Source organism: Eutrema salsugineum, unplaced genomic scaffold (genome assembly GCF_000478725.1).
Source record: "Eutrema salsugineum unplaced genomic scaffold, Eutsalg1_0 scaffold_13, whole genome shotgun sequence".
In the NCBI taxonomy this organism is placed as follows: Eukaryota; Viridiplantae; Streptophyta; class Magnoliopsida; order Brassicales; family Brassicaceae; genus Eutrema; species Eutrema salsugineum.
Window position 1 is genome coordinate 6,670,858 of NW_006256885.1, and position 22,406 is coordinate 6,693,263.

At 41.3% G+C, this 22,406-nt stretch overlaps 8 protein-coding genes across 8 annotated transcripts; 4 read left to right on the plus strand and 4 right to left on the minus strand.

Annotated features, from left to right (window-relative positions):
• The first annotated feature begins 222 nt into the window (after positions 1-222).
• LOC18024221 (chlorophyll a-b binding protein CP29.2, chloroplastic) lies at positions 223-1,372 on the plus strand. Its single transcript, XM_006407667.2, has 2 exons — positions 223-785; positions 874-1,372. The coding sequence occupies exons 1-2, from the start codon at positions 285-287 to the stop codon at positions 1,234-1,236; spliced, it is 864 nt and encodes a 287-aa protein (XP_006407730.1). The 5' UTR covers positions 223-284; the 3' UTR covers positions 1,237-1,372.
• A 51-nt stretch (positions 1,373-1,423) lies between these two features.
• Positions 1,424-4,947, minus strand: LOC18024223 (importin subunit beta-1). Its single transcript, XM_006407666.2, has 3 exons — positions 4,696-4,947; positions 1,951-4,384; positions 1,424-1,853 (listed from the first exon to the last, which is right to left on the minus strand). Exons 2-3 carry the CDS (start codon positions 4,368-4,370, stop codon positions 1,652-1,654), a joined length of 2,622 nt encoding a protein of 873 aa, XP_006407729.1. The 5' UTR covers positions 4,371-4,384; positions 4,696-4,947; the 3' UTR covers positions 1,424-1,651.
• A 1,678-nt stretch (positions 4,948-6,625) lies between these two features.
• Positions 6,626-10,325, plus strand: LOC18024222 (importin subunit beta-1). Its single transcript, XM_006407668.2, has 3 exons — positions 6,626-6,818; positions 7,302-9,735; positions 9,834-10,325. Exons 2-3 carry the CDS (start codon positions 7,316-7,318, stop codon positions 10,033-10,035), a joined length of 2,622 nt encoding a protein of 873 aa, XP_006407731.1. The 5' UTR covers positions 6,626-6,818; positions 7,302-7,315; the 3' UTR covers positions 10,036-10,325.
• A 98-nt stretch (positions 10,326-10,423) lies between these two features.
• On the minus strand, positions 10,424-13,988 carry LOC18024224 (LIMR family protein At3g08930). The gene is made up of 14 exons (XM_006407669.2): positions 13,479-13,988; positions 13,310-13,395; positions 13,006-13,121; positions 12,794-12,904; positions 12,507-12,605; positions 12,303-12,425; positions 11,995-12,057; positions 11,853-11,917; positions 11,577-11,686; positions 11,361-11,475; positions 11,200-11,265; positions 10,938-11,048; positions 10,783-10,849; positions 10,424-10,691 (listed from the first exon to the last, which is right to left on the minus strand). Exons 1-14 carry the CDS (start codon positions 13,826-13,828, stop codon positions 10,644-10,646), a joined length of 1,530 nt encoding a protein of 509 aa, XP_006407732.1. The 5' UTR covers positions 13,829-13,988; the 3' UTR covers positions 10,424-10,643.
• A 267-nt stretch (positions 13,989-14,255) lies between these two features.
• On the minus strand, positions 14,256-15,275 carry LOC18024225 (rhodanese-like domain-containing protein 10). The gene is made up of 2 exons (XM_006407670.2): positions 14,674-15,275; positions 14,256-14,563 (listed from the first exon to the last, which is right to left on the minus strand). Exons 1-2 carry the CDS (start codon positions 15,111-15,113, stop codon positions 14,359-14,361), a joined length of 645 nt encoding a protein of 214 aa, XP_006407733.1. The 5' UTR covers positions 15,114-15,275; the 3' UTR covers positions 14,256-14,358.
• Positions 15,276-15,497: 222 nt separating this feature from the next.
• Positions 15,498-17,451, plus strand: LOC18024226 (dnaJ homolog subfamily B member 1). The gene is made up of 3 exons (XM_006407671.2): positions 15,498-15,745; positions 15,999-16,396; positions 16,709-17,451. Exons 1-3 carry the CDS (start codon positions 15,581-15,583, stop codon positions 17,148-17,150), a joined length of 1,005 nt encoding a protein of 334 aa, XP_006407734.1. The 5' UTR covers positions 15,498-15,580; the 3' UTR covers positions 17,151-17,451.
• A 499-nt stretch (positions 17,452-17,950) lies between these two features.
• On the plus strand, positions 17,951-19,695 carry LOC18024227 (UDP-arabinopyranose mutase 3). The gene is made up of 4 exons (XM_024159839.1): positions 17,951-18,335; positions 18,468-18,718; positions 18,819-18,987; positions 19,086-19,695. The coding sequence occupies exons 1-4, from the start codon at positions 18,006-18,008 to the stop codon at positions 19,425-19,427; spliced, it is 1,092 nt and encodes a 363-aa protein (XP_024015607.1). The 5' UTR covers positions 17,951-18,005; the 3' UTR covers positions 19,428-19,695.
• Positions 19,696-19,871: 176 nt separating this feature from the next.
• On the minus strand, positions 19,872-21,317 carry LOC18024228 (uncharacterized protein At5g01610). The gene is made up of 3 exons (XM_006407673.2): positions 21,139-21,317; positions 20,535-20,589; positions 19,872-20,426 (listed from the first exon to the last, which is right to left on the minus strand). The coding sequence occupies exons 1-3, from the start codon at positions 21,223-21,225 to the stop codon at positions 20,056-20,058; spliced, it is 513 nt and encodes a 170-aa protein (XP_006407736.1). The 5' UTR covers positions 21,226-21,317; the 3' UTR covers positions 19,872-20,055.
• Positions 21,318-22,406: the final 1,089 nt, after the last annotated feature.

Genomic DNA, 22,406 nt, shown 5'->3' on the forward strand with positions numbered 1-22,406 from the left:
GTATAAGATTCGCCAAGGAGCCTCTTTTGCCCAATCAGCTTATAAAGCTCATCTAAAACTTCAAATATGTTAGGATAACGCGGAACACTCAATAGATAAGGCCGAGCGTATTTCCCACCGTCAGATGGATTTGTTTCTAGATCCAACCGTCAAGATTCTTTTCCTGAGATCTCCAAGTTTCCATCTCTCCCACACATTTACCCGCGACATAAAAACGCCATTTGCTTCATATCTTTACAGAAAATTTTAAGGTACAAACGTGATAAACACAAACGACGCCGGAGATGGCCGCCACTTCAACCGCCGCCGCTGCTTCTTCTCTCATGGGAACTCGGGTAGTTTCCGACATCCATTCCGGTTCAAGCCGGTTCACAGCTCGGTTCGGATTCGGAACCAAGAAAGCCGCTCCCAAAAAGGCTAAGACGGTTATCTCCGACCGGCCTCTGTGGTTCCCAGGCGCAAAATCCCCTGAGTATCTCGACGGCTCGCTGGTCGGAGACTACGGTTTCGACCCTTTCGGTCTAGGAAAACCGGCGGAGTACCTCCAATTCGATCTGGACTCTCTGGACCAGAACCTTGCAAAGAACATAGCCGGGGACGTGATCGGAACCCGTACAGAAGCGGTTGACCCCAAATCGACGCCGTTTCAGCCGTACAGTGAGGTCTTCGGGATCCAGAGATTCAGAGAATGTGAGCTCATTCACGGTCGGTGGGCAATGCTCGCCACTCTCGGCGCTCTCTCCGTCGAATGGCTCACCGGAGTTACTTGGCAAGACGCCGGCAAGGTATGGCCACTTTCCGCGTCGCGTTTGCGTTTTAAGTCTAAAGTTTGCGTTTTGACATTGCATGATTGTTTGTTCTTATTGTTACCAGGTGGAGCTAGTGGATGGATCGTCCTACTTAGGACAGCCACTGCCGTTCTCGATCTCGACTTTGATATGGATCGAAGTGTTAGTGATCGGTTACATCGAGTTCCAACGAAACGCTGAGCTGGACTCGGAGAAGCGTTTGTATCCAGGAGGCAAGTTTTTCGACCCGCTTGGGCTAGCTTCTGACCCGGAGAAGAAGGCTCAGCTTCAGCTAGCTGAGATTAAACACGCTCGTTTAGCAATGGTTGCGTTCTTGGGATTCGCGGTTCAGGCGGCTGCGACGGGTAAAGGACCGCTCAATAACTGGGCGACTCATCTTAGTGACCCGCTTCACACCACCATCATCGATACTTTCTCTTCCTCTTAAGTCTTGATTTGGTGGGGCTTTTAGTTTTTATTGGTGTACTGCAATGTCGTCATCTTTTACAAAAAAAAGTTTGCACTTTTTGTATAAACGAAGTTCTTGAAGTGCTGATTATCGGAGTTATGTGCCTTGACCTCAATCATATTCACTGTATTCACAAAAAATCTCCCTGTTTCATCCAAAAATTGACTCGAAAGAGACCACCGATAAGTGGAAGATGCATTAACCAACACTCAAAAACAGAACAGAGTTTGTATTTCTTCTACAGAGTAAAAAAAGGAGACAGGCTCGAAACAGAGTTTGCCTCGAGCAATAAAAACAGTTTCCAAAATCTCCCCTTAGCCCTTGACCAAAAAAAATACCCCACATCATTCGACAGAGAAAAGAGGAAGACCACCAGTAGCTAATCTTTTATCCATTACGATGAGTGCACGAGTCTTGCGATCATTCCTTGAGTCCAACGTGCAGTTACCTTGAGCTCTTCATCCTCTGATTCGAGACACTCATTGAGGAACTCACCACAGAAGGTGAAGTTGTTAAACAACTGCTTCGTGTTCTCTCCTAAAACATCCGCAAGATCACCCATTGCTGCAACAGCGGCTTTTGTCACGCTCTCATCCCTGATCCCAAATCGAAACACAAGAAACGTCAGTCAATAAGGTGCGGTGAAACTACTGTATAACAGAAACCAGATGACATTTAAACTCTAATACGGACCTCAGGGAATCTTTGGATACGAGCTCAACAAACTGCAAGAGATGTTGAGCGTAGGGCATCATGAGCTCTGCCTTTTCATCCTTGAACCCTTGTAGTATCCCAGAGTAAGCCTCGAAGATGCTCCTCCGGAGTTGGTTTGCATAATCCATAAGCTCCTCGTCGAGGGTGTCCATCTGCGCGCACACCTGAGCAGCCCCTTGCATGATCTGAAGAGCTGGAGCTACATACCTACCAAAATTTGCACCGATCGCCAGCGCAATGTCTCCAAAGGATGAGAATATTGGAGGTTTCACCGATCTGTGGAGTGCATCACTCTTAAGGTTATGGATGAGGAGAGCCATGATCTGATCACAAAAAGGTGCGATTTTTTCATCTATGGCACGGCAAATGTCACCAATCACTCCTACGGTGATTGAGCAGACTTGGTATTCCTCGAAATTCTGCAGCCCCATCTGAATATATTTGAAGAGCTCAGGCATATATTTCACAAACTCAGAACCAGTCGCATATGCAAGCGCACCGATTGCAAGCATTGCTTCTTCGTGGACACTTGAACTGTGGCATCCAAACACTCTCAGGAACAGCACCATGATCTGATCTGCGTTCTGCATTATGATGGGTTTTGTCTCCTCTGTGCCGCTCAGCTTCTGGATTATGACCTGGAGAACACCACACAGAGAAGCCTGGAGCTCCGCTTGCTTCTCACGGTCCTCAGTTGATACTATCTGGAGGTCCATCGTCTGACCTAATTTCGTCATAATGACAGGGAGGAGCTGCGATATGATGCTCGAAGCCTCCGACAGGTTTGAACACCGGACAACCTCGTTCAAGGTTTCATATGCGGCACCTCTTAGCTTAGACTCTGCTCCATCTGTGCGCTCAGCAGCTGCAAGCAGATGTTTGATGATCTCTGTAAGATAGGGAGAGAGAAGAGAGGAACTCGCTCCAGAGTCTTCATATCCCTGTGCGAGGTTGTATATCGCTCCGCAGACCTTCTCGGCCACATTCGGCACATCTTTAATCGACTCCAGTAATACGCTCACAATTCTAGGGAGGTTTTCGGGTGATATAACAGAGAAGCCACTGTCTGGGGTGTGCAAAAACTCAAAGATACGGCTCAGAGTCCAAGCAGTTGTGTCCCTGACGTGGTTATTCTCATCCTTGGTTGCGGTAAGGAGGAATTCCAAGCCCGCAGCAACCATCGGGGCAAGCTTGTCAATTGTTGGCCCCTCCAAAATTGATCCGAAAGCATAAGTGGCTGCCTCCCGGCTTCGCCAGTTCGGCTTCCTTATGTTGATTTCAACAAAAGGCATCACGAGAGGGACTACACCATCTCCAACCGTTCTGGCAACGAGGCCAAGGCATGTCCCGCCAGCCATAGATATGTTCCAGACATCGTCGTCATGATCCTGATCCTCTTCCTGCTTCTCCAGAGTTTCTAGCAACATGGGAACTAAATGGGGAAGAGCCTTCTCTATGAAGGAGGAATGGGGAGGGGATGAGTCACCAGTATCAGGACTGTCGTACTCTTGACGGTCAATCTCTTCGTCACAGATGGAGCTCCAGAACTCAATTGCTTGGAGGGCAACGCTCTCTTCATCTCCCTTTACAGCATTTGATGTGAGCTGAAAGAGAGTTTCCATGTATTGCTGCAGAACCTCGTAGTATGTTGATGCAATGGACACGAGGCACTCGAAAGCAGCTTGCCTGATCTCCGCCTCCTTGGAACATGCTGTCTCGCATACCATCTTCATGATGTAAGTTCTCTCCATTTCATTCTCGAAATTTGTCTGAGAAAAATCCAGGGCATTCAACAGTGCCTTTGTCGCTGCAAGGCGAACTTCTGCAGGATTTTCAGACTGGTTCATGCCCTGCACAACTGCTGTGAGGACAGAGTTCACTTCATCCTGCACCAGATCATGATGAGATATCTCTTCACAGACATAGCCTAGAGTTTCTAAGGTTGACTGCTTCAAGTGTGCGGGACTGCCTTGCTGGGTCATATTGGTGAGCAGCGATCCAACAAGTTCAGGCCACTGCTTCTGAGGAATTTCAATGGAGGCTACCTTTGCAATAACCTGAGCTGAAGTATGCCTCGCCTCTAGAGCAGATGAACCAAGAGTTCTGAGTAACAGTTCCTTGATATGGGATTTAAGGGCAACGTCAATGGCTACCCATTGTTTCACCAGATGATCTTTTCTAGCAGAATCTTTGGCATCGAGGGAATTTTTCAGCAAAATACCAGCTAGTCGACGGGATTCAGATGGTTTATCATTGTTGGCAAGCTCAGAAGACAGGGATAACAAAAACTGAGGCAAGTTCTGCTCTTGGAATTGCCTGAGACTACCCTCTGCTTCAGTACGCACTCTTGCATCGGCTGACTGGGCAGCCACTAGGAACTGAGTGATCTCCATCGCCATTATTCTCTCTCTCTCTGCACATTGAGGACATACACCAGAATCAGCGACAAAACAGTGGTAAATAAAAGCAAATATCTCATGAACAAATAATCGGGTATAAGTATAGACAATACTAAACAACCGTCCACAAGAAAAAGCACCAATTCTAATTCTACGGAAGACTTCAAAGAGCGAAGAAAAAATAAGAGGAAGATATCACTGCTAACTAACAACCAATCCTTAAAAACCCGTAGCAGTAGTGACCCAATACCTAATCAGAAATCATAGATCAATTAGCAAACATGTAAATCCAGCGCACAATACACCGTTCAAAAAAGAGATTTACATGGAAATTAAAGGTTTTCGCTTGGGTAACCGCGTAATAGCTAGGGTTTTTCGCTGCAGTCCAAACCCCGCGTCCTTGTGACTGTTGAAGAAAACTCCAAGAAGCCGCTCGATTAGAGAAAAGAACTGTGGATCAGAGAAAACCCTAGAGTAGCAGAGAAAGAGAGTGTCGTAGGAGACAGAAATGAGACAGGGAAAGGAAATTTCGAATACAGAGAAGAAGCGGGTGGGGAAGGAAGGGCAGGCCAAAAGCTAACAAAATATCATATTTCTAAAATCATCGAATAATCTTGTAATGTTGTCACAAATAGTTGCATTTTGCTACAAACCCACTGATTTAATAAGTGCATCTGATATTTGATATTTTATTTATTTATGATTTCTGTAGTAAATTTTAAATTTTGACTACTAAAAAATAGAGTTGGAAATTTATTTAAATATGGCATTTGCCATGACTGTGTCAGATTATTTTATCAAACAAAAAAGCTACAATAGATGTTTCTATACTTAAGAAAGTCATCTGATATTAATTCTACCAACAGATGTTTCTATACTTAAGAAAGTCATCTGATATTAATTCTACCAAGCATTGATTTATTGCACACTATATGGTTTCGTTAATATGATTTTGGTTTTTTTTTTTGTGTATAAGTTTCTACAAAATATGTAGGAACTTAGTAATTTCAATTGGCTATACAGATTTGCTATCGTCAAAAAAAAAAAATTGTCTTTCAAAAAATAATAGTTGTCGTCATCTTCCATACCAACCACTAAAGTTTGTGTAAATTTTCTTATTCGTCTTCCACGCTTCTACGCTGGTAATTGTTAAAACTTGAAATACTATGTTTTGAATCTTTAGTGATGGAATCTTATTACAAGGAGAAAGTCATATATATCTTCATTTCCTTAACAATTTTTGGAACAATTTGAACTTTTTATGTATATCATAAGAACATAACAAAATTTAAACTTTAAATGTATTAAATGATTATGCTGATTGTATTCATATATGTTTTTAGTATGATTTGTGCATGATTTGAGCATATTTTTATTCAAAGATCAATTTCAAGCATGTGCTTTATAATAAAAACATCAACACATCTCTCAATCATCTTCAACCTTAGAATATTGATTGATTCATCGATTAAACCATTTTTCTCAGGCGATTCATCATTTGGAGAAGCACTACTATTATAATGAGTTATAAATATCTACTCATATATTTTATAAAAAAAACAAAATATTAGACAGTTGGAGGCATAGAAATATCTAAACACATATTTAATAGAGTCAAAATGTAATACTCATAACTATTCCTTACACAAAATTTAATCAAATATATACTAAACTACAAGTAATTCATAAATTTTAAAGGGTCACATAACACCACATGACACCTTCCTCTTTATGTATGTTTCAGTGTTTGGAAATCACGTTTGAGAAATCGATTGTGTTTTAGATCAATTTTTGAACCGTGTTTATTTAATAATTAACTTCGTCAGCTTTGAAACAATATATCTCAAAGACTTATCCACATTTTCACGTTTTAGATGATGTTATGTATGTAAATGAAAAGAAAATGTATTGAATTATATGTTTTCACATATTCTTGCTCTTTAACATGTAACAATTCAACTGTTCAGGTCGCAATGGTGTAAAAAAACCTTGGCTTTAATTCGTTTCTGGGTGATTAATTTTTGTTTTGTCGTCATCTGGATGATTGATTAACTAACTCCATATTTTAAGTTGTAAAGTCGGGTTAACACTCAAAATAAAACTATTGAAAAATATAGAGGTGTATGTGGAACGAATCAATGTTTATGGGGTAATTTAGAAATAAGGTGTTTTTAGCTTTTGCGTTGCCCTTCCCCACCCGCTTCTTCTTTATATTCGAAATTTCCGTTCTCAGTTTCATATCTGTCTCATTCGACCATTTTCAAGTCGATTATATCTCTCTCTCTGCTACTCTAGGGTTCTTCTGATCCAGAGATTATTCCCCTGCTCGAACGGCGCCTTGGGGAAGATTAGGTTCGATAACATTTGCAGCAAGAGGGAGGCAGGGTTTCTATTGCAGCGAAAAACCCTAGCTATTCGGTTACCCAAGCGAAAACCCTTAATATCCTTGTAAATCTCTTGCTTGAACTCTGTATTGTGCTCTGGATTTGCATATCTACTAATTGATCTATGACTTCTGATTAGGTTTGGGTCACTACTGCTAGGTTTTTGTTTTTCTTACCTTTGGTTGGTTATTGGCTCGCTCTTCGCTATTATAGTCTTCTGTAGAAGTATAATTGGTATTATTCGGATTTTACATTGGAATCTGTTTGAATTGATTTTGTTATCAATTTACACAGAGCAGAGATTCTCCTTTACTTTTCTTAGAGTATGGATACTTTTAGCGTCGGCTTATGTTCAAACTCTTTAAGCTCTCTCTTGCTCATGCTATCTGATTTTAACCATTTGGACAGTTCTTATAGTATTATCCCCGTCTATAGTTATACCAAAGACTTTGTTTTAGTAGCTTTTACTTTTTCTTAAGAGTGATGCTGGTTTTGTTCTATTTCCACTGTTTTGTCGCTGATTCTGGTGTATGTCCTCAATGTGCAGAGAGAGAGAGAATAATGGCGATGGAGATCACTCAGTTCCTAGTGGCTGCCCAGTCAGCCGATGCAAGAGTGCGTACTGAAGCAGAGGGTAGTCTCAGGCAATTCCAAGAGCAGAACTTGCCTCAGTTTTTGTTATCCCTGTCTTCTGAGCTTGCCAACAATGATAAACCATCTGAATCCCGTCGACTAGCTGGTATTTTGCTGAAAAATTCCCTCGATGCCAAAGATTCTGCTAGAAAAGATCATCTGGTGAAACAATGGGTAGCCATTGACGTTGCCCTTAAATCCCATATCAAGGAACTGTTACTCAGAACTCTTGGTTCATCTGCTCTAGAGGCGAGGCATACTTCAGCTCAGGTTATTGCAAAGGTAGCCTCCATTGAAATTCCTCAGAAGCAGTGGCCTGAACTTGTTGGATCGCTGCTCACCAATATGACCCAGCAAGGCAGTCCCGCACACTTGAAGCAGTCAACCTTAGAAACTCTAGGCTATGTCTGTGAAGAGATATCTCATCATGATCTGGTGCAGGATGAAGTGAACTCTGTCCTCACAGCAGTTGTGCAGGGCATGAACCAGTCTGAAAATCCTGCAGAAGTTCGCCTTGCAGCGACAAAGGCACTGTTGAATGCCCTGGATTTTTCTCAGACAAATTTCGAGAATGAAATGGAGAGAACTTACATCATGAAGATGGTATGCGAGACAGCATGTTCCAAGGAGGCGGAGATCAGGCAAGCTGCTTTCGAGTGCCTCGTGTCCATTGCATCAACATACTACGAGGTTCTGCAGCAATACATGGAAACTCTCTTTCAGCTCACATCAAATGCTGTAAAGGGAGATGAAGAGAGCGTTGCCCTCCAAGCAATTGAGTTCTGGAGCTCCATCTGTGACGAAGAGATTGACCGTCAAGAGTACGACAGTCCTGATACTGGTGACTCATCCCCTCCCCATTCCTCCTTCATAGAGAAGGCTCTTCCCCATTTAGTTCCCATGTTGCTAGAAACTCTGGAGAAGCAGGAAGAGGATCAGGATCATGACGACGATGTCTGGAACATATCTATGGCTGGCGGGACATGCCTTGGCCTCGTTGCCAGAACGGTTGGAGATGGTGTAGTCCCTCTCGTGATGCCTTTTGTTGAAATCAACATAAGGAAGCCGAACTGGCGAAGCCGGGAGGCAGCCACTTATGCTTTCGGATCAATTTTGGAGGGGCCAACAATTGACAAGCTTGCCCCGATGGTTGCTGCGGGCTTGGAATTCCTCCTTACCGCAACCAAGGATGAGAATAACCACGTCAGGGACACAACTGCTTGGACTCTGAGCCGTATCTTTGAGTTTTTGCACACCCCAGACAGTGGCTTCTCTGTTATATCACCCGAAAACCTCCCTAGAATTGTGAGCGTATTACTGGAGTCGATTAAAGATGTGCCGAATGTGGCCGAGAAGGTCTGCGGAGCGATATACAACCTCGCACAGGGATATGAAGACTCTGGAGCGAGTTCCTCTCTTCTCTCTCCCTATCTTACAGAGATCATCAAACATCTGCTTGCAGCTGCTGAGCGCACAGATGGAGCAGAGTCTAAGCTAAGAGGTGCCGCATATGAAACCTTGAACGAGGTTGTCCGGTGTTCAAACCTGTCGGAGGCTTCGAGCATCATATCGCAGCTCCTCCCTGTCATTATGACGAAATTAGGTCAGACGATGGACCTCCAGATAGTATCAACTGAGGACCGTGAGAAGCAAGCGGAGCTCCAGGCTTCTCTGTGTGGTGTTCTCCAGGTCATAATCCAGAAGCTGAGCGGCACAGAGGAGACAAAACCCATCATAATGCAGAACGCAGATCAGATCATGGTGCTGTTCCTGAGAGTGTTTGGATGCCACAGTTCAAGTGTCCACGAAGAAGCAATGCTTGCAATCGGTGCGCTTGCATATGCGACTGGTTCTGAGTTTGTGAAATATATGCCTGAGCTCTTCAAATATATTCAGATGGGGCTGCAGAATTTCGAGGAATACCAAGTCTGCTCAATCACCGTAGGAGTGATTGGTGACATTTGCCGTGCCATAGATGAAAAAATCGCACCTTTTTGTGATCAGATCATGGCTCTCCTCATCCATAACCTTAAGAGTGATGCACTCCACAGATCGGTGAAACCTCCAATATTCTCATCCTTTGGAGACATTGCGCTGGCGATCGGTGCAAATTTTGGTAGGTATGTAGCTCCAGCTCTTCAGATCATGCAAGGGGCTGCTCAGGTGTGCGCGCAGATGGACACCCTCGACGAGGAGCTTATGGATTATGCAAACCAACTCCGGAGGAGCATCTTCGAGGCTTACTCTGGGATACTACAAGGGTTCAAGGATGAAAAGGCAGAGCTCATGATGCCCTACGCTCAACATCTCTTGCAGTTTGTTGAGCTCGTATCCAAAGATTCCTTGAGGTCTGTATTAGAGTTTACAATGTCATCTGGTTTCTGTTACACAGTAGTTTCACCGCACATTATTGACTGACGTTTCTTGTGTTTCGATTTGGGATCAGGGATGAGAGCGTGACAAAAGCCGCTGTTGCAGCAATGGGTGATCTTGCGGATGTTTTAGGAGAGAACACGAAGCAGTTGTTTAACAACTTCACCTTCTGTGGTGAGTTCCTCAATGAGTGTCTCGAATCAGAGGATGAAGAGCTCAAGGTCACTGCACGTTGGACTCAAGGGATGATCGCAAGACTCGTGCACTCATCGTAATGATAAGCCTTTTGAGTAATGGATAAATGCTTAGCTACTGGTGGTCTTCCTCTTTTCTCTGTCGAATGATGTGGGATATTTTTTTTGGTCAAGGCCTAAGGGGAGAGATTTTGGAAACTGTTTTTATTGCTCGAGGCAAACTCTGTTTCGAGCCTGTCTCTTTTTTTTTTACTCTGTAGAAAAACTCTGTTCTTCTTCTTTTTTCTTTTTGGTCGTTAATGCATCATCCACTTATCGGTGGTCTCCTTCGAGTCAATTTTCTGTCTTCGTACCTTTCATTCTTTTATATATTTACCCATGGAACAGGGAGATTTTGTGTGATTGATCGATCTCGCAAACAAATTTCCGCATAACAATACAGGTCAAGGCACATAACGCCGATGATACTCAAAAGGCAAACTGCGAGATATCAGCACTTCAAGAACTTCGTTTATACAAAAGTGCCAAATTTTTCTTAAAAGATGACGACATTGCATTACACCAATAAAAACTAAAACCCCCACCACATCAAGACTCAAGAGGAAGAGAAAGTATCGATGATCAAATCAGCCACAAACATATTCAATTTTCCAAATTTATCATTGGAATTCATCTCACGTAATTTTACATTAAGAAGCGAGCTGGAAACGGCCGCTGGGTTTTTTTCTTCTCCATCCCTAACAAAACCCCACAAAAACATATGATTCTTCAGACACGGTTACAAAAGACAAAACTGGAGAATAACATGCAAAATGAAATGGGACTTACAAAGGCAATATAATATAGAAAGGTCAGACCAGCCAGGATAACAAACCCGATTTGGAACACGTTGTACCTGAGATAATATCAAATCGATCGCTTAATAAGACAAGAGACAGATATTTAGAATAAGGGCTGCTACATGCTAAACCAGTACTACTTACTTGTAGAGGTACTTAATTCCCCGAAGGGACTGCAATGTGTGGCCAAAGATTTCCTGGGCAGCAGTGGCTTGCGCGTAATATCCAAATGCAGTGGCACAAAACTGAATCACACTGCAATTTTAAAGAACCACGTTTATTAAGATTGTGATGGAAAATGCAGTTACACAATGGATCCGATTTTATATCCTAGTGAATTTGATCCCATTATTCTAGTAGTGAGAAGATACAGGAAGCAGAAAAAGAAGATACCAGAGAGACCTACCTGATGGAACATAGAAGAATGAGCCCAACATTGAAGAGGAAAGAGTTCATTAGAGTAGCTCCCCATCTGAAAACAAGTTGATATGGCCAATTAGATATTAAAGAAAAAGGAATGACCTTGGAAAATAATCAAACATTGTCAAAACAATTTAGATGGGTTACTTCATCGGATAAATGGTAATGAAGACCAGCTTCAAACCCAGCATCATTGCCCCAGCGATAACAGCAAGTAGAAGGTAAAAACAGAAGAAAGCAAAGGCAGCAGTGCCTAGAAGACCTGGAGAATTTCGCACATACCAACATATAGTCAGGCAGGCACATAAGGAACCTTGTATTAGTGTATAGAATAACATAACAAGAACAGATGTATGAACTTACCCCAAACGTCATCAAGCTTAATGAAAACCTCGTTAAGAAAAGGAGAGAGAGGAGGGTCGACAAGTAGATATATGATGATGTGTGCAACCCAAGCAATAGAAACGATCAATCTACAAAGACATATCAAATTACCATTAAAAGGAAGCTTAGCTAGGGATCTTCAAAATGCCTATATATACAAGACCTCTATGAATAATAATAAAACATTTAGCCAATAAACTATGGCTATAACACAAAAAAAATATAACAAAGACTATTTTCTAATAAAATACTAACCCTAAGATTCCAAGAATAAACTTGGCCAAGTATCCGAGTACAGTGAAAGCCCATGCAGTTTCTGCCTGAAAAGAACAAGGCCATAGAATAGTTTGAATAACTCAAAGATTATAGATAATGTTCTAAGATACACTCGTCTTACCTTCTCTCCTTGAGGATACGCCTCTTCTAAGAGATTCACATCTTCCTCCAATTGAAGCAACTCCTGCGGGTTAGCCAAATTCAATTACAGGATTGAGGGGGCAGTAAAAACTTTAAAATCCAATATAAAGCACAAGAAAGCTGCCTACTATCTCAGCAGCTTCTAACTGCAAATTACCATCCAAATAACTGTTCATATGACCAAAGCTTCTTTACACATGAGGGACCAGTCTCGATAGGAAATTTTCCAAGTTGAACTATGAAAACAAAAATTTAGATAAAAAAAAAAAATTAAGATAAAGAATGTACCTTTTCAACTGCTTTCACATTTTTCTTCCATTTCCTGCCCTTAGCACCACTTCTTTCTTCCTGATGAAGTCCATCAGCTGCTTTCTTTAGTTCTCTTGCCTTTTTACCTAGTTCAGTTGCTTCCTGGGAGTTTACCAAGAAAGTGAGAGTGGAAATGACTAAAAGTGTAGAACACATGCTAACTGAGTAGAACAATAACCAAACCTTTATATATTGTGACCGAGTGATAACAGCCTTTGGTCGCCTGATAAACGCAGTGATAAGTCCTAATGGTAGGCAGGCAATACCGACGCCACCAAATATCTAGAAACATTGAAGAGGAATTTCAAAATCAAACACCAATTAAATACAAAGGATACGGAATTAGATCGCGCCATGCATCTCATTTGTCGAGAGCTTGAATAGACAATGACGAATCCATTATATAAGACATGTTCAATCCATTCCAAGCATACAAGGCACTTCTCAACATGATAGAACAATGCTCATACCGTGAAAAGAACTGACCCAACAATTGTAGCAAGAGCAACAACGTATTCTGGAAAAGTAGTACGCATGGTCCACGTTTTCTCAGATGTGACGTTAGCTGTAAATGCCGAGCACTGCATCGATTAACCAGAGACAGAGGAAATATGTTACATGCTGAAACTCTCTACGGCATAAATTAGAAATGCCAACGCTGCAATCAAGAAGCAAATATTACCTGGCGAGCGGTGTTACCGATACATGGCTGATTATCTGAAAACTGCCAGGAAGTAGGGAAAGTGGTCGTAGCAGAAGCCAAATGCCTGACAGAGAAGTCCACCTTTCCAATGACACCTAACATGATGTGAAAGAGCATAAATATATCAGCTGAAATTAACAACGGAATGCAGTGAAAAGATGTCAAATCATAGTTCAGATAAGACTAACATCAGACATTCGTCCATACTACATACTCACTAATGGCTTTTCAATTACCACTCCACAATTTTGGTCAATCCAGGATTATAAAAGGAGAAACTCACCGTATAAAATTCCAAGCACCAGAGCACAAACCACAGCCGTGGTTACCACCCAAATTAAGGCACTTTTTATCCTCTTTCCCAGACTCCTGAAGAAAAGAAAGGAAGCGGTCAACGATATTCGATAAAAAGAAAGCTTACAAATGTGCAAAAATGTGATCGAGATACGAACTTGTCCTGGTCGCCTTCGTAGAAAAACATTGCGAAAGGGATGACAAAGAAGACGAGAATAGCGTCCACGATGTAAATGACAAGCCAGAGATCCTTCATGGGCAAGGTGAGATTGCAAGCGCCGTTGTAAATAGCATGCCGACAAGCATGCCGATTAGCCACATCCGCCGGTAACATGAGAATCGAGATCATGGCAACAGACAGGCCGAAAACGACGACGAATTTGGGGAAATACGCCTGGTTTGCATCATCCGGATGCTGGTAGTTGACGAGGAGATAGATGCTAGAGATGAAGACGATGACGCAAACAACGATCGCTACAATCACGAGAGCGAGGTTGAAATCGCCCATCGTGTGCAATGTAACTACAAGGTCCCCCTCAATTCAAGAGATTCCGATCCCGTGAACGATTTGAAGGTGCAGCAACCCAATTGAAAAGCTGGGGTTTTCACGGTAGTTCAAAATTTAAAAATTGAAATTGGGGATTTTTAGTAGTAGATCTGACCTTTTTTTTCCCTCTCGAAAACCAGACGGAGGAAGGGGAAAGAGGACTAGGTGGGGATGAACGTTCTACTATTACATAAGTGCCCTCACTTATTAAATGTATTTACGTAGGATTATGGCGCCAGTGCCAGATGGCGTTGGGTATAAGCGTAATTATAGGTTTGGAGACAAGCTGTCCGAAGAAAATGATTGAGCCAAAAATTTCAGCTTGTGAAAGAGATCTCCGAACGGCGCCGTAACGGAATTAAACCGGACAGACATTCTTTTTCAGGCGAAAAAGGTCATTTAATTACTACGCTTCAGCTTCGGAAACCAATTCATCAGAAGCAAAAAAAATCCAAATATGTTTTTGTTATCTTATATTATATCAATGAAATTCAACGGCTCTCTTTGCCAAAACTCTGCAACAATACAAGTAGTTTGAGTAAATAGTATGATGCGCCGCCTATCGTCGCGAACCGAAGCTCTTCTGTTCCTTCAATCTCTGGAAAATCTCCTTCGGTTGCTCTATTAAAACCTCCGGCTAACCATCCTAAGCTTTTGTAACCTTCTCCGTACATCTTCGATATTGCCATCAACGACCTGAGATTTGCGAGAAACCGCTTCACATTTTTACCAAACAAAACCGAAATCGGATTGGTCTGGTTCATTATCGATCCTAAACCAAGTAAATAAAACGATCAGCAATTTACCTGAGTCCTTCACCGCACACGACGAGCACTTTACTCTCCTTGTCCGGGAGAGCCTCTAGAACACGGAGGGTGAATTCGTCATTAAACATGGTGAATCTCTGGCCCGTCCAAAGCCCAATGTATCCAAGATGGATCCATTTCTTCAGCAGCGTTATTGGCCCGTTGTCTGTATCCTCCACGAAGAGTGGCACGTGTAAGGACCCTTTCACACGTGCCTTTTCTCTTTCCCAAGACGGCCTCACGTCTAACATCACGTATCCCTCAGACGCCAATGCCGTCTTCGCTTCTCTCGGCTCCACCGCCCGGACCTCCCCTGAAGTTACCAGCTGCTTACCGGATACGGCGGAGATCACTGGTAATCTGTACGGTTTTCGGAGGCGTCGGTATGGCACTAGTGGTGGCTTGTGGATATGGTTTGGTTGAGGAAGAAGAAGTGTCATCTCTACTTTTTTTGGATGGATTTTCTCTTAGGGAATTTAACCAGTTTTATCTTTCTTTTAGATTTCTTGCTTGCTGTGAGGATTCTAATCTTGAGCCAATATAAAAAGTCGTCTATTTCTTTTTTTCAATTTCCATTTTATGTCCTCAGATAATTCACAATTTTGACCATTTCTCTCGGTTAAGAGTTTGAGAAAAAAACATACCATTACTAGTGGGCCAAATTGTAAAATATAAAACTTTAGAGGTCACATAGTGTAAATTACTTCCTTTTGCACGGAGCCGTGGTTATGTATGTATGTTGTTCGTGTTAACCTTGGATTTAATTTTGTCATATCAAACCGAACGGTTTGTGAAGCACTTATAATTCCAAACCGGTACGGCATGTTCCAGTTGAGTTTTAATTGAAGAAGATCGAGTGAGAAGGAATAGCGAATCAAGAGAAGAAGAAGAAGGAGGAGGTAGAGCAATGGGGGTCGATTATTACAAGGTTCTTCAAGTGGATCGGAGTGCCAAGGATGACGATTTGAAGAAAGCTTATCGCAAACTCGCTATGAAATGGCATCCCGACAAGAACCCTAACAGCAAAAAGGAAGCCGAGGCCAAATTCAAGCAGATCTCTGAAGCATACGATGTAAATTCTATTACACCATCTCTGAATTTTTATTCCCTATGCAACGAAATTCGTTTTCTTTCTTATAGCAATAATCAATCTTTCTTAAAGAATTTGAATTTTGAGCAGGCTCTGTAGTCTCTCAATTCACTTTGGTGACTTTTTTTCCTTGAAAAAAGATTGGATAAAGTTACCAAATCACGAAACTTTTTTGAGGATAAAACTGATCATGATCAATTCTTATGATGTTTCGATTGGTTGCATTTGACCCAAGGTTTTAAGCGATCCTCAAAAGCGAGCTATCTACGATCAATACGGAGAAGAAGGTCTAAATAGCCAGGCTCCGCCTCCCGGAGCCGGAGGTTTTCCGGGTGGATCAGACGGAGGAGCTTCGTTCCGATTCAACGGTAGAAGCGCCGACGACATATTCTCGGAGTTCTTTGGCTTCTCAAGACCCTTCGGTGACTCACGTGGTGCAGGTCCCTCTGGTGGGTTCCGGTTCGCTGATGACGTTTTCTCGTCTTATAGGTCCACTACAGGAGAAGCCTCTAATGCTCCACCACCGAGGAAAGCTGCTCCTATTGAGAGACAGCTTCCTTGTAGTTTGGAGGATTTGTACAAAGGAATCACTAAGAAGATGAAGATCTCTCGGGACGTCCTCGATTCGAGCGGGTCAGTTTTCTCTACTTCCTTCAACCTTTTTAGCCTTTGTTTTTTCCAGCTACGAATTGAGTGTCATCTTCTTCTGGAGTTAAAAAAATTCTGAATTTTGCTTATGAAGTTGCTTCTAAAGATTTACTTAATATCTTGAGTTGTGTTGCTCTATTTTTCAGTTTAGAAACTAGCCATTGGATAGATTCTGTTGACTTGATGAACAGTGAAGTTATGTGAACTTTGTTTTTTTACTGGCGTTGTTGGGCACTTGCAATCCATTTGCACTTTTCAGACATTAGAGTTTCTTGTTGTGTCTTTGTTCCAATGCAGGAGACCGACAACGGTGGAAGAGATCTTGACGATAGAAATAAAGCCGGGATGGAAGAAAGGGACGAAGATAACCTTCCCGGAGAAAGGAAACGAGCATCGAGGAATCATACCATCAGATTTGGTGTTCATAGTTGATGAGAAGCCACACGCCGTGTTCAAGCGAGACGGGAACGACCTTGTGATCACGCAGAAGATCCCTCTCGTGGAAGCCCTCACGGGTTACACCGTTCAGGTCACGACTCTTGACGGAAGAACGATAACAGTTCCTGTCAACAACGTCATCAGCCCTTCCTATGAAGAGGTTGTGAAAGGTGAAGGCATGCCCATCCCTAAAGACCCTTCAAAAAAAGGCAACTTGAGAGTCAAATTCAACGTCAAGTTCCCCTCGAGGCTAACAACAGAGCAGAAAACTGGCATCAAACGGATGTTTTCGTCTTCTTAGCCATCTTTCTTTCTTTCTTTCTTTCTTTCTTTCTTTCTACTACGTTTGATTTCAGTTGGATCTTTGGGCGGTCGTTGTCAAGTGCGTAGGAGTGTGGCCGTGTAGGTGTTTGTGTGGGAGATTGTGAGATCATTAACAGTGTCGTTTTACTTCGCCTTTGAGTTTCTCAACGTCTTTCAAAGCTTTTGGTTTGGGGTTTTAGTATATTTTCTTTGTTCTTTTCTTTTAGATTGTTATTAGATTGAAAAAGAAGAACAAAATAAAGATTCTTAACAATTTTTTATTATATTTAATTTGATTAGAGCTCGTTATAAACTCCTGCATTCTTTTCTATACAAGCTCAACAGAAAGGTTACTAAAAAAATTATGTTGATAAAAACATATCGATACATCCTTTCTGTTTTTGTTCTAACAGCCTTCCACATGTTTGTCTTTGTTGTCTTTGTCACAACAAAGAGACCACGGTCACGTGATTGGGTTTAGAGAGTTAGAGTGGGTGATAAATTGTGAATTAGTTTCTGATATAGATAAAACATGAGTATCCTTCTTTCCTCTTCAAAAAAATAATATCAATTAGTAAAACATTATTATACTGTAACAACAACAAAACTATTCTCACGTTATTACGTTAACTTCAACTTTTGTAAAAATAACGGATGACGGCAGACAATAAGAAACATCAAGCATGTTTTGGCATGAGAACACGAGAGTTGCAATTTTACACTTCCGTTAGTAGTGGAAATGTTTTGTGTCCATGTCGTCTCTTTATAATTAACAAAGAACCCATCCTCATTATCGTACATCTCTCCCTCTTCGTCTTGGCTTAAGCTTACTCTTTCTTCCCGTTCATTTCAAATGGCACAAATGTATTCTTCAGTGAAACCCACGCCAATGCTGAAAGATGAGCTAGACATCGTGATACCAACGATTCGAAACCTAGATTTCCTTGAGATGTGGCGACCGTTCTTTGAACACTACCATCTGATCATCATTCAAGATGGTGATCCTTCAAAAACCATCAACATTCCTGAAGGTTTTGACTACGAGCTCTACAACAGGAACGACATCAATCGAATCTTGGGTCCCAAGGCTTCTTGCATTTCCTTCAAGGACTCTGCTTGTCGTTGCTTTGGTTACATGGTCTCCAAGAAGAAGTACATCTACACCATTGATGATGATTGCTTTGTAAATGCCCCCCTGTCTCTATCTCTTTTTAGCTAGAGTTAATTAATACTTTGAGTTGACTTAAAAATTGGTGAACATGATTGATTGACGAATTTGATCTCAGAGTTGACAATTATAAACTGTGCAATGTAGGTTGCAAAGGATCCATCTGGAAAAGAGATCAATGCACTTGAGCAGCATATCAAGAACCTTTTATCTCCATCAACTCCACATTTCTTTAACACACTTTATGATCCATACGGAGATGGGGCAGACTTTGTTCGTGGATACCCTTTTAGTATGCGCGAAGGTGCCACAACCGCGGTTTCTCATGGCCTCTGGCTCAACATTCCTGACTATGATGCTCCCACTCAGCTTGTGAAACCTCTTGAAAGAAATTCCAGGAAATTTGATCTACCAATTTTCTTGTGCCTCCTTTTTTCTTCTTTTCTGAAAGCTTAAACGATGCTTATTGGTTAAGTCTTTTTGGGGTTATATATGCAGGTATGTTGATGCAGTCATGACCATTCCCAAAGGAACCCTTTTCCCTATGTGCGGTATGAACCTAGCTTTTGATCGGGAGCTGATTGGTCCGGCTATGTATTTTGGACTTATGGGTGATGGGCAGCCAATCGGACGCTACGACGACATGTGGGCTGGTTGGTGTGTCAAGGTAGACTCGTACATAGTGAAACAATAAACCACTAGCTAGACTGGTCAAATGCAACTCTTGTTCATTGCTTTTGTAATTTGGTTAAACCAAAAATGTAGGTGATATGTGACCACATGGGGTGGGGAGTGAAGACGGGTTTGCCTTACATATGGCACAGCAAAGCTAGTAACCCATTCGTGAACCTGAGAAAGGAATACAATGGAATCTTCTGGCAAGAAGAGGCGATACCGTTCTTTCAATCTGTGACTCTTCCTAAAGAATGCACTTCGGTGCAGCAATGCTACATCGAGCTGGCTAAGCTCGTGAAAGAGAGACTCGGGAAGGTGGATCCTTACTTCATCAAACTTGCAGATGGAATGGTCACTTGGATCGAAGCTTGGGAGGAGCTTAACTCTCCTCATGGAACTGAGGCCAGGGCACCAAACAGTGGCAAAATTTAGTAAAAAAAGAGAAGGCCACTCCGAATAAAAGCAAATGGTATTGTTACTAGATGATGAGGGTTTTTGTGAGTCACATGTGTAAACCCTCTCTCTTTTTCTTAATTATTGTTGCAATCGCTATTGTTAATTAGTATTACTTGTCATCAGTATTTGTGTTCTCAGGCCATTTGTCAGCAAAAACATTGGTGTGATGTATGGTTTCTATCTATGAATTTTCTATCTATGAATTTTCTATCATTCCTATTTTCCTTAGGTTTCAAATGTGTCAATAATGTGTTGAAAATTGTAAAAGAATAGGTTTAACATTTGTTCTCTTTCTTCTCTTTTTGTGTGTGGGGAAGCAATGTATATGGTAATGGTGACAATCCATTCATTTCGTGTTCGTTCAAAAGTGAAACGTTGCATTTGTCAGCAATTTTTACTAGTATTCAAATTTGAATATTATTTTTGTCTTTCAGAGTAGAATCAATTCAATTCATCAACTTCAGAAACTCCAAAGTTAATTGAAACTTTGCATTTACAAAACCAATTTAAAAGAAATATAAGGCTAGGGAAGTTGAAACTTAAGAAGATAGAGATACGACTTAAAAGAGGATTAAAGAATTTGGGAATTACCCGCAAAACAGAGCTAGAATTTATCAATCTCAACGCCATCTCTCAAAACCTCATAAGCATCACGGCTTCTGGTTTTCTTCATCCCTGCCGTGAAATGGACCTTTGATGAATCTGCTGAGATACTTGTGACTTTAACCCATATCATTACTTTTGTTTTCACCCCTTCAACATCGGCTAGCTTTCCTTTCTCGAGAAATCCGGTAACTGTTGTGGTGAATCTCAAGACCGATGAATCTTTGTAGCCAACTTCGCAGACTGAAGGAATAAAGACGGTAAGCTTCCTCGTCTGTTCATTGAACTCGTAGTTGGTTGCATCGCGTGGAAAGATCCCAACAGGCAAACCAAACTCCTTTAGTAACTCGGGCAATGGCTTCTGCATTTTCCCTGATAACAAAGAAAACAGAAATGATTGGAATTTGGATTTGTGGAGGAATGATGTGATGTCAGATGAAACAGCAAGAACGAGTAGAAAAACAAAACAAAAAAACTGACCTTTGATTTTGTTCACCAACCATTTTGTTCCTCCTTCGATGCTGGTAGACAGAGACTGGAATAAAAAAAAATGTTATAGAGAATGCAAGATCAACATTCCATTACTGAACTAAAGGGGAAATTTTCCATCATGTTCTAGAGAAACACAAAGAACATAACTTGCACAAAATCACCAAAAAAAGTCTCGGTGAGCTTGAAAATGAGAATCACAAGAGATTGAACGGATCTCGAATGAGAATCGCTATCATTAACTTGAATCTGAAACTTAAAAAGCTCTCTAATACTACTTGAGATATGATCTACTCTTAAAGATCTTCTTCCTTTTACGACGCAATTCACCTTATATATCACCGAAAACGACAGATTTGCTAGAAAAAGAAAAAAAAAAGCAGTAGATCAGGCGGAATTGCGCATCTAAGTGAAGAATCAACGAGGTACACCACCATTTATCAGACTAAGCAACACAGATAGAAATTGAGGATCCACAGAATCAAAATACCCAAGAGCATCGGATCGAAATCAGAAATCGAAAGCGAAACTTGAATGAATCGAGACGAGGGATAAAAGCAAGTAGTATAGTGAATGGGAGTAGAGAGACACGTACGTTGATATCGTCACCGACGGAATCGAGCTGCTTGTTTGCCTTCTTACCTAACCAGTACGATCCCACCTTGTTCAAGATCTGATCCATTTCTCTCACTCAGTGATCGTCTCTCTCTCTCGCCGAGATCGGAGGAAGTTTTTTCATTTCATTTCGTTTCTTTTACAGCATTATAACAGCCAATAATTTATTGACACGTAGCAAAACGCAAAACAGATGTGGATTGTGGAACTAAACAATTTTTCACTCTAATCAACAATATTTAAACAAACATTTTTACGGAAAGTTTGTTACGGATAGTGAAAAGAAAAAAAAAATTTCTGGCGTGGTGATGAAAATATGTTCGTGTTCACACAATCCCAATCATTGGTGAAGAGGGCCACCACACGCTCGTACATGTGGCTGAATCTGTTATCGACACATGGTGGAACTCATCCATTGTCATCTCTAGCAGAAACGTCTGAATAAATACTGAATGTTTATATAGCTTAGATTCTAAGTTAAAACGATCGATACTTAACTAAGCTCGTCGTCCTTTAGCATGCATCGTGTCCTTCACAGCATCAAATAGTAAACACAACAGATCATTTATGTTGTTTACAGCAACAAACTGAACACAAAAGCAACATCGCAACCAGCAAATAATTAATTTTTGTTCACAACATCGCATTATTACTAAACAAATACTTTTATTCAAGAATAACGCCGCGCCCCAGCCGCAGCCGCCTCCGCCTCCGCCTTAGCCTTAGCCTTAGCCGCCTTAGCCTTAGCCTTCTCCTCCGCCTTTGCCTTTTTCTCTTCTTCAAAAAATAAAGATTCTTGATTAGTTTCCGTTTTTTTTTGGGATTCAATTATACCTCACAAACGTTAAAAACAAATTAAAAATCATTTCATACCAGCCATTTGGGCGTTTAGATAGTCACGATACATTACCATCCCTGAGATATACGAACTTTTTTTTAAAAAAAAAAGCAATCACGAATCAGTTTTTTTCTCTATCTCTTACAAAAATTAAAATCAGCTATTCTTCTTCGTCTCTGGTGCGATTTTTGTTGTATATTTGTGACGGTTTTACTATTGGTTTACCGTATTATGTGCAACATCATATATATACGTATGTATCTGCAATTTCAAAATTTCGGTTTATTTAAATTCCGATTGGTCTTCATCGCATCCTTAAAAAAAAGAGGGATTATTGTTATAGGAAACAAATATGGAGAGTCTCATTTTCTTACTTTTAGAGTGAACGAGATAGATAATAGTTATACCAC

Bases quoted from the DNA above. Each gene is read 5' to 3' on its own strand.
- LOC18024221 (XM_006407667.2), top strand. From the start codon at position 285: ATGGCCGCCACTTCAACCGCCGCCGCTGCTTCTTCTCTCATGGGAACT. The intron at 786-873 runs GTATGGCCACTT...TATTGTTACCAG, and splicing joins CTTGGCAAGACGCCGGCAAG to GTGGAGCTAGTGGATGGATC.
- LOC18024223 (XM_006407666.2), bottom strand. From the start codon at position 4,370: ATGGCGATGGAGATCACTCAGTTCCTAGTGGCTGCCCAGTCAGCCGAT. The intron at 1,854-1,950 runs GTCCGTATTAGA...ATTTGGGATCAG, and splicing joins GTATCCAAAGATTCCCTGAG to GGATGAGAGCGTGACAAAAG.
- LOC18024222 (XM_006407668.2), top strand. From the start codon at position 7,316: ATGGCGATGGAGATCACTCAGTTCCTAGTGGCTGCCCAGTCAGCCGAT. The intron at 9,736-9,833 runs GTCTGTATTAGA...ATTTGGGATCAG, and splicing joins GTATCCAAAGATTCCTTGAG to GGATGAGAGCGTGACAAAAG.
- LOC18024224 (XM_006407669.2), bottom strand. From the start codon at position 13,828: ATGGGCGATTTCAACCTCGCTCTCGTGATTGTAGCGATCGTTGTTTGC. The intron at 12,426-12,506 runs GTTTGGTTATTG...GTAAACTCCCAG, and splicing joins CTCGGTCACAATATATAAAG to GAAGCAACTGAACTAGGTAA. The intron at 11,687-11,852 runs GTTAGTATTTTA...ATGTCTTTGTAG, and splicing joins TTTATTCTTGGAATCTTAGG to ATTGATCGTTTCTATTGCTT.
- LOC18024225 (XM_006407670.2), bottom strand. From the start codon at position 15,113: ATGACACTTCTTCTTCCTCAACCAAACCATATCCACAAGCCACCACTA. The intron at 14,564-14,673 runs GTAAATTGCTGA...CGCAAATCTCAG, and splicing joins GTGTGCGGTGAAGGACTCAG to GTCGTTGATGGCAATATCGA.
- LOC18024226 (XM_006407671.2), top strand. From the start codon at position 15,581: ATGGGGGTCGATTATTACAAGGTTCTTCAAGTGGATCGGAGTGCCAAG. The intron at 15,746-15,998 runs GTAAATTCTATT...ATTTGACCCAAG, and splicing joins AGATCTCTGAAGCATACGAT to GTTTTAAGCGATCCTCAAAA. The intron at 16,397-16,708 runs GTCAGTTTTCTC...GTTCCAATGCAG, and splicing joins GACGTCCTCGATTCGAGCGG to GAGACCGACAACGGTGGAAG.
- LOC18024227 (XM_024159839.1), top strand. From the start codon at position 18,006: ATGGCACAAATGTATTCTTCAGTGAAACCCACGCCAATGCTGAAAGAT. The intron at 18,336-18,467 runs GTAAATGCCCCC...TGTGCAATGTAG, and splicing joins CCATTGATGATGATTGCTTT to GTTGCAAAGGATCCATCTGG. The intron at 18,988-19,085 runs GTAGACTCGTAC...CCAAAAATGTAG, and splicing joins GGGCTGGTTGGTGTGTCAAG to GTGATATGTGACCACATGGG.
- LOC18024228 (XM_006407673.2), bottom strand. From the start codon at position 21,225: ATGGATCAGATCTTGAACAAGGTGGGATCGTACTGGTTAGGTAAGAAG. The intron at 20,590-21,138 runs GTACGTGTCTCT...TTTTTATTCCAG, and splicing joins CCGTCGGTGACGATATCAAC to TCTCTGTCTACCAGCATCGA. The intron at 20,427-20,534 runs GTCAGTTTTTTT...CTTTGTTATCAG, and splicing joins GTTGGTGAACAAAATCAAAG to GGAAAATGCAGAAGCCATTG.